This window comes from Cryptomeria japonica, chromosome 4, assembly GCF_030272615.1.
Source record: "Cryptomeria japonica chromosome 4, Sugi_1.0, whole genome shotgun sequence".
Taxonomy (NCBI): domain Eukaryota; kingdom Viridiplantae; phylum Streptophyta; class Pinopsida; order Cupressales; family Cupressaceae; genus Cryptomeria; species Cryptomeria japonica.
Genome location: NC_081408.1, coordinates 758,187,951 through 758,196,532, shown reverse-complemented (window position 1 = coordinate 758,196,532; position 8,582 = coordinate 758,187,951). Strand labels below are relative to the sequence as shown.

General features: G+C 37.2%; 1 protein-coding gene across 4 annotated transcripts; it reads right to left on the bottom strand.

Moving 5' to 3' along the window:
• Positions 1-304: 304 nt before the first annotated feature.
• Positions 305-8,271, bottom strand: LOC131037895 (U-box domain-containing protein 36-like). Of its 4 annotated transcripts, none has more exons than XR_009104322.2 (7): positions 7,667-8,247; positions 7,461-7,576; positions 7,156-7,349; positions 1,821-1,948; positions 1,356-1,666; positions 1,117-1,257; positions 305-1,029 (listed from the first exon to the last, which is right to left on the bottom strand). XR_009104322.2 is itself a non-coding variant. In XM_059220136.1 (5 exons), exons 1-4 carry the CDS (start codon positions 7,677-7,679, stop codon positions 1,941-1,943), a joined length of 246 nt encoding a protein of 81 aa, XP_059076119.1. In that variant the 5' UTR covers positions 7,680-8,271; the 3' UTR covers positions 1,457-1,666; positions 1,821-1,940. The 4 variants fall into 4 exon arrangements, 2 of the variants coding, with proteins under 2 accessions (XP_059076119.1, XP_059076118.1); XR_009104320.2 differs by having other exon boundaries at positions 306-1,029; positions 7,461-7,579; positions 7,667-8,244; XM_059220136.1 differs by lacking the exons at positions 305-1,029; positions 1,117-1,257 and having other exon boundaries at positions 1,457-1,666; positions 7,156-7,264; positions 7,667-8,271.
• Between the last annotated feature and the right edge of the window lie 311 nt (positions 8,272-8,582).

The window sequence follows — 8,582 nt, the reverse complement described above, 5'->3', positions numbered from 1 at the left end:
GTAAAGAACTTGTAAAGAAAATAGAGGAGAACAAATTGTGCAGTGATTTTATGAAGATTTTACACTAAAACAAAGGAAAAAGAACTATTTGGTAATTTGACTTATTATATTTATATTGTTAAAATTTCTGCAAAGCAAAATTGCAGATCTAGCTAGGGAAGAGAAAACAAAACTTGCAGGAGAAAAAATGAAACTCTATTAATTCATTATATTTTTACATTATGCAAAAGCATGATTTATAGAAACAAGGCACCGCACAGAAGTATGAAATTAGCGAAACTCTATTAATTCATTATATTTTTACATTATGCAAAAGCATGATTTATAGAAACAAGGCACCGCACAGAAGTATGAAATTAGCGGTGAAAAATGCTTAGTTAAACTTATTGATCTGTAGTTTGCATGAAAACAGATCCACTATTCTTGGAGATAATGGAGAGGATCATGCAAGCGGTCCATCATTCACGGAGAGTGAGAGAGGATCATGCAAACTGGATGCAAAACTCACGCTAACATATATACCTCGCGTTCGAACTCCTGTTGGCCCTGTAAGCTGTTCTCACTGAGAATTTTGAGTGCAAGGGTTGTTTGCCCAATTTCGCCTTTGTAAACGATGCCATAGCCTCCTTCCCCGAGTTTTAAATGCTCAGAGAAGTTAGACATCGTCAAAAGTGTACTCGCTGAATTCAAGATTACAAAACGAGGAGAACGAGCTCAAGGTTTTGAGCAATGGCCTTGAATGCAACCGGTCTTGAAGAAGTCTAATTTGAGCTTCTTTGTCTTGCAGTATGCTGTGATTTTGCTCTGCTGTCGCTGCAAGCTTTCGCTATGCTGCTTGGAGCTCATGGATGGCTTCGTTTCTTTCACATGAGATTTTGTTTAGTTTCTCAGCCATTGACTCAAGATTTTCTTCGACCTCGATTTGTCGCCTGCTAAATTCCTGGCATTTCTCTTCGGCAAGTCTTAAGAGAGAGGTCACCTTTCTTTTTCTTTGACCTTTTCATTGAAGCCGGATTCAAGCTCTTTAATCTGAGAAACGCACAAAAACTTATGAAATTTCACAGGGAGAGCAATAAATTGCGTCTAAGTTATTAAGATGCTAGAAAGCGTGCCTACTCTGTAATTCACTTTAAGCGCAGCCATTTCTGCTTTTTTCCGTTTGGTGGTGTCCTTTCGCGATACTGCTTCCACGTTCTCTGTCATGCTCGAGGCCTGTGTGAGCTCGTCTTTCAAGGTTTCAATATCCCTATTCGCATCCTACATTAAAGAGGCCTATTTACAGTTTGTAAGAAGATCACAAACGCAGATGGTTAAATATTTCTACAGCCTTTAGTGGGTTCATCAAGAGGAAATACCTGATGTCCTTGGGATTCATTTTGGACAGTACCATGAGAATATACTTCATCAAAAAGGTTTATCGTACTGTCTTCCGATGGGAATCAGAGGAATCCTTATCGATCGTGAACGTTCTCTCTGAATTGTTCCCTTCTTCGGACCTAGTACTGGTGACATCTCCATTCACCGCAATACTCGACGGAGTCTGATTGCCGATGTGCAGATCCCGATCTGTTATAATTTTCAGGAGAAACATGAATTGTAGAGGCTTCCGAAGGTTTTCCCAGCAAATCAGACAAAGGACTGTCGAAGCTCTTAGATTTCATGGCTACTGCTTGAAATTAGCAAAAATCCAACAAAAACGGAGCTTGTAAATTTCGGCTGCCATATTAGTTCAGACAACACCAACAAGAAAGCTATTTGGCGCAGAAATAGATAAATTGAACCCCTAGTTATACTGTAAAAGTTGATTTTTTTGTACTGACCATCATCTACCGGAGAGCCTTGCCTTCGTAACTGGAGTTTGTCTTTACACACGATCGCGACGTCTCAGGACTCCATGGCGTGCTTTGGGACATAATTCGCTTTGCCTCGCTTTCGAATCCTCATCCGCCTGTACAACTTTTTATGTGAAAACTGTAGAATTTTGAACCTAACCTATCCTCTCTGAACCAACTGATTAGCAAACAATAACAGCAAAAAGAAGAAAAACACCAATATCTTTATTGAAGCTTAATTAAAAAATTACATAGAGGTTGTATATATAAAGAATTTGCAGTCTAGAAGAATAAATAATAACTGCAGTTCTAAATATATTCCTAGCTTTGCATGGAAAGCTACTAAGGCTCTCAAACTAAAAAAAGCAAACTACTCCCTAAATTAAGAATACAATAAGTGCATGCACAACATGCTTTATTTACTAAAAACAAACTCGTGCAAAAAGCAAAAACTAAAAATAGTCCTAAGGATTCATGCATGCTGGAGTACATGCTTTATTTGCATGAATAAACAAAAAAACTATTAACTAAAAATAGCTTATGCATGGTGATGAATGGATAGTTTCATGTCCAAACTGGAGTTACATGGAGCTGCATGCTAGAGCAGCATCACTTATCAACATACTCCCCCTTGATGCTAAGAGGGCTGACAATCTTATCTCGTAGTGCTATAAACTGAGCTTTCGCAACCGCTTTGGTGAATATATCTGCTAGTTGATCCTGGGTGTTGATGTGCTTCAATTCGACATCCTTCTTTTGCACCAAATCTCGTATGAAGTGATATTTCAAATCAAAATGCTTAGTTTTGCTGTGATGAACCGGATTCTTAGCTAACTTGATGGCACTCACATTGTCACAATAAATTACTATAGGCTGAATTTGTTTTTCTCCAATTTCTTCCAAAAATTTTCTAAGCCAAAGGGCTTGTGTACCTGCTGAGGTAATTGCAACATACTCTGCTTCTGTAGATGAGAGGGCAACAATACTTTGTTTTTTCGAGCTCCAGGTAATCAAACCAGAACCAAAAGAAAAACAATTTCTAGATGTAGATTTACGGTCATCCATAATACCTCCCCAATCTGAATCACTAAAGCCTACAAGATTGAACTTTTCAGAAGAGTAGTAATGAATACCAAAACTTGAATTCCCTTTCACATACCTCAAAATCCTCTTGGCTGCCTTCATATGTATTTCAGATGGATTTGTCATATACTTTGAAACAAGTGAAACTGAATAAGCAATATCTGGCCTCGTGTGGGTTAGAAACATCAAGCTCCCCACAATACTTCTGTAAGTTGTCTCATCAACTAAATCAGCACCATCATCTCTACATAACAAATCTCCATGAACACTTGGAGTGGAGGCAGGGTTACAATCAGTCATATTAAATTTCTTCAGCATATCCTGTGCATACTTTGTTTGACAAATGAAAATCTCATCCTTACTTTGATAAACCTCCATTCCTAGAAAATATTTCATTAGACCAAGATCTTTCATCTCAAATTCTTTCATCATAGCAGCTTTGAATTCATCTTTCATCTTAGAACTACTACCCATATACAAAAGATCATCAACATACAAACTTATGATGAGAATATCAGTACCTTCGTGTTTGTAGTAAAGGGTAGGATCACTCTTACTTCTCTGGAAGCCATTCTCCTGAAAATATCTATCAATCCTGGCATACCATGCTCTTGGTGCTTGCTTGAGGCCATACAAAGCCTTCTTCAACTTTTAGACATAATTATCTTTTCCTTCCACTTCAAAACCTTGTGGCTGCTCTACATATACTTCCTCTTCTAAGTACCCATTCAAGAAGGCACTTTTCACGTCCATATGATGTATGCTCCACTTCTTCTGAGTTGCTAATGAAATCAGCATTCTTATGGTCTCTTGTCTTGCTACTGGTGCAAATGTCTCTTCATAATCAATTCCATACTTTTGTGTGAAGCCTTTAGCAACTAATCTTGCCTTGTGTCTTTCAACACTCCCATCACTGTTAAACTTGGTCTTGTAGACCCATTTGGTGCCAATCCTTTTTTTGTCATGTGGAAGTTCTGTTAACTCCCAAGTATCATTCTTGTGAATGGAATCCATCTCTTCTTCCATGGCTTTCACCCAAACCTCATTAGTACATGCATCTTCAAAACATGATGGTCCAAAATCAGCCTTGGCTAATAAAGCAAAATTCACTGTTTCACCTACTGGGTTTCTTCATGTACTTGATTTCCACTCCTCTGGTAGATATCACTCAATCTCCTTACTTTCCTTGTAGAACTTGGAGAAGAAGATGGACTTGACTTGGTACTAAAGAACTTGATGAAGGGTTGCTTGGTGGAGTTAAACCACTGGATATAGAAACATTAGTTGGCTGCTCATGATCAATATCAGCAATTATATCATCATTCAAAATAGATTTTGGCTTCTCAACATGGCCTTTTTTATGACCATAAACTCCCCCTTCATCAAAAATCACATCTCTTGAGACAATAAGCTTGTTAGTGAGGGGATTATACAATCTATAAGACTTGCTTTTCTCACTATACCCAATAAAAATACATGACTCACTCTTTCCATCTAACTTCCGTCTATTCTAATCCGGTACATGCACATAAGCCAAACAACCAAAAACTTTGAAATGATTAACATTAGGCCTTTTACCATACCAAGCTTCATAAGGAGTCATCTTTTCTAGTGTACTTGTGGGGCTATGGTTGAGGATGTACACCGCTGTAGCAACTCCATCTCCCCAATAAGAATTGCTCAATCCCTTGGTTTGTAACATGCACCTTGCCATTTCAACCACAGTACGATTCTTCCTTTCAGCTACTCCATTTTGTTGAGGTGTGTATGCAGTAGTAAGTTGCCTCTTGATGCCATTAAAATCACAATAACTTTGGAAAGCCTTTGAGCAAAACTCTCCTCCACGATCAGTCCTTAAACATTTGATCTTGCACCCTTTCTCATTTTCTACAAGGGCTTTAAACTTCTTGAATGTATCCAAAGCTTCATCTTTGGCCTTCAAAAAATATACCCAACAATTTCGTGAGTAATCATCAATAAAAGTGATGAAATATGATGACTTACCCAAACTCTTAGTCTGCATAGGACCACATATATCTGAATGAACAAGCTGAAGTGGGTGATGAGCCCTCCATGTATTGCCCTTTGGAAATTTTTCTCTTGCATGCTTTCCTTTAGCACAACCTTCACAAACCTCCTTGTGTTCCTCAACCTTGGGCAAACCAGAAACTAATGCATGTGAGATTAGAAACTTCAAACTACGAAAATTTAAATGCCCATACCTGAGATGCCATAACCAACTTGAATCCTCATAAGCCATATTTGCCAAACTGTTGTTATGTTCACCAAACCTCAAGGGGAACATCCTATTTCTTGTCATAGGAACAACAGTGATCACCCTATTATCCTTATTCTTATCATAGATAGTACAAGTCTTATTCCCAAAGACTACTTTATAATTTTTCTCACATAGCTGCCCAACACTTAACAAATTGTGTTTCAATTGTGGAGTATAATAAATATCATGAATACTCTTTATACCTTCTTTTGTTTGGACTTCTATAGCTCCTTTGGTAGCAACCTCCAATGATTTATCATCACCAAGTTGGATCTTGGATTTGAAACTTCCATCCTTTGTTGAGAACAACTTCTCATTCCCTGTCATATGGTTAGAGCATCTAGAATCTAGGTACCAAGCATCTTTACTAGTATTTTCACCCTTGGCATAAGATAAAAATAAGTGATCAGGAGGATTGTCACTACTTTCTTGAGCATAGTTAGCACTTTTACCTTCTTTCAATTTGCATTCTCTTTCAAAGTGGCCATACCTATTACAATGGTAACATTGAACATTTCTCTTATCAAATCTGCCTCTACCTCTTCCTCTGAAACCACCACTTCCTCTTGAGCCACCTCTTCCTCTACCTCTTGAAGAATTTTGGCTTTGCCCTTTACCTTGGCCTTGATTGATCTTGGCACTACTGCTGCTTGTATCTTCATTTTTTGTGATTAGCAATTTAGAGGAAAATGCTTTCTCTACACCTTCAAAAGAATCATTCAATCTTTCTTCATGAGACATCAGGGATCCAACCAGTTGATCAAACTGTAGTTTTGTCAAATCCTTGCTTTCTTCTATGATTATTGCTACATGATTCCATTTGGGTGTCAAAGATCTCAACACCTTTTTTTATCAAAACTTCATTGCTTACAATTTCTCCAAGTGTAGCCATTTTATTGACCACATCTTTGACTCTGACACAATAATCACTTATACTTTCAGCTTCTTGCATCTTCAAATTCTCAAACTCTCGCTTCAATGTCTGAAGTTTGACCACTTTAACTTGATCACTACCCTGGTAAGCTTCTTGTAGAGTCTTCTAGGCATCTTTGGCAATTGTTGCTCCTGATATTCTTGGAAATAAGCTCTTATCAAGAGCTATCTGAATGTGAAACAAAGCTTGAGCATTCTTTTTCCTTGCTTCCTTTCTTGCTGTTCTTTCATTGGCTGTAAGGGCATTCCAATCAGTTGGCTCTTCATAACCTGATTCAATAATCTCCCACAAATCTTTTCCAATAAAAAAGGTCAGCATCTTAACGCACCAATAATCATAATCATTCCCATCAAATTCTGGAATGGGCATATGGTTAGAATTCGACATGATTAACTTTGGCGAAATTCCAACAATAAAATTTTAATCCAAAACAATTTTACCTGCTCTGATACCACTTGTAGAATTTTGAACCTGACCTATCCTCTCTGAACCAACTGATTAGCAAACAATAATAGCAAAAATAAGAAAAACACCAATATCTTTATTGAAGCTTAATTAAAAAATTACATAGAGGCTGTATATATAAAGAATTTGCAGTCTAGAAGAATAAATAATAACTGCAGTTCTAAATATATTCCTAGCTTTGCATGGAAAGCTACTAAGGCTCTCAAACTAAAAAAAACAAACTACTCCCTAAATTAAGAATACAATAAGTGCATGCACAACATGCTTTATTTACTAAAAACAAACTCATGCAAAAAGCAAAAACTAAAAATAGTCCTAAGGATTCATGCATGCTAGAGTACATGCTTTATTTTCATGAATAAACAAAAAAACTATTAACTAAAAATACCTTATGCATGGTGATGAATGGATAGCTTCATGTCCAAACTGGAGTTGCATGGAGCTGCATGCTAGAGCAGCATCACTTATCAACAAAAACATGATAATGATAAAAAAAAACTAGATGATATTTCAGACTAGAATAATTTACAGGTTAATTTTTTTTTACATAGATATGGCACTACCGGCTAAAATTGTTCCCATGACAAGCTTCTTGACGCCCTTCTCTGAGATCACTTCAACAATTCCCTTGGCAACATCGTCCTTCTCCACAAACAAAAGCTCTGCTTTGAACTGTTGCACAGTTCATCAACGCTCTCATTATTTTCATAAAAGTGAGATTTCTGCAGCGTTTTAATAGCATTTATAGGGATTCTACCTGCAATTGAATCATTACGTACGCTTCAGCTATTATGCGGTTTTAATCAATGAAGATCGACTCAAAAGTATTCAGTTAAATCGTCAAATAAAAGGGAAGCGAAAAATGAACCTGGGCTCCTTCGCAAATATCCAAGTATTTTTTCATGCAAGTGTCGAGCTCCGTCTCTTTAACCTTGAGGTGGGCCTTCACGACATCCTTGCTCACTTGATTCAGAAGAATTTTACCTACTACAATCCCATAAACATGCAATTTTGTTAAAGAAAACAAATGAAGATTCGTACACTTAGTAATCAATCGAAGGTCGAAAGGCTTACTGGGTGATGGCATGTAGCGCAGTGGAAGGCGGACATGAAGAAGAATTATTAAGGTTTCTTGTCTATTATCCAGGTTTTGTAGCGCCCATTTGAGAGCTCTGACGCTCTCAGCCGAGTCTTTTCCAGCAACCACATATATTTCCTCCTGAGGAGTATTATTCTCATGAAGAATAATTTCCTCAATTTCTTGTTCTGTTACAACCTACAGAGCGCTCTGCTGGCTTCGGATTCCTACTTGAGTTCTCCTTTTTAATGTCTGCAACTAGAGCCTCCTCACAGTAGAGAAACCATAGTTACAGTGGACATTTAAGAGGAATTCAAAGAATAAAACACAAAAAAATGTCTGGTTTCCAGGGAGCTCATAGTAGTCGGTGATGATAAGTGTCTGATTTCTAGGAAGCTCACAGTAGTAGGTGATGATAAGAATGTCTGGATTACACCAGATATTTTGATCAGTTTAATGAACCCCAAAAATTACCCTTTTGGACGTGTTTGATCGAGTCTGTAATTGGAGTAAGTGGAAAAAAGTACTATAATCAAAGATATCCCGTGACTATCGGCAAACATCATTAAATTCAAGGAAGATTCCTAGATTTTTCGCGCCCCACACAGCTTAATGTCTACAGACATTTCGTTTAAAAATAAATAAATGTAGACTTTATGCCGATGCATGTTATTTGATTTGTGGTCCTTTTTTCTTTTTTGGAACGCCAATTTTGTAATAGTTACATATGGTTAAACATTAGAAGCGAATAATCTAGATAGCCAGACCTTATGTGGATGGATGTTGTTTCATCTATAGAATTGAACATCGCAAGCGAATAATCTAGATAGTTAGACTTTAGACGAATAGATGTTATTTGATTTCTTGTTATTTTTGTCTATTCTAGAGTTACATCATGACTAAAAATCACAA

Coding starts and splice junctions, on each gene's coding strand:
- LOC131037895 (XM_059220135.1), bottom strand. Junction 7,265..7,460: donor ATATTTGCGAAGGAGCCCAG/GTTCATTTTTCG, acceptor ACTGTGCAACAG/TTCAAAGCAGAGCTTTTGTT.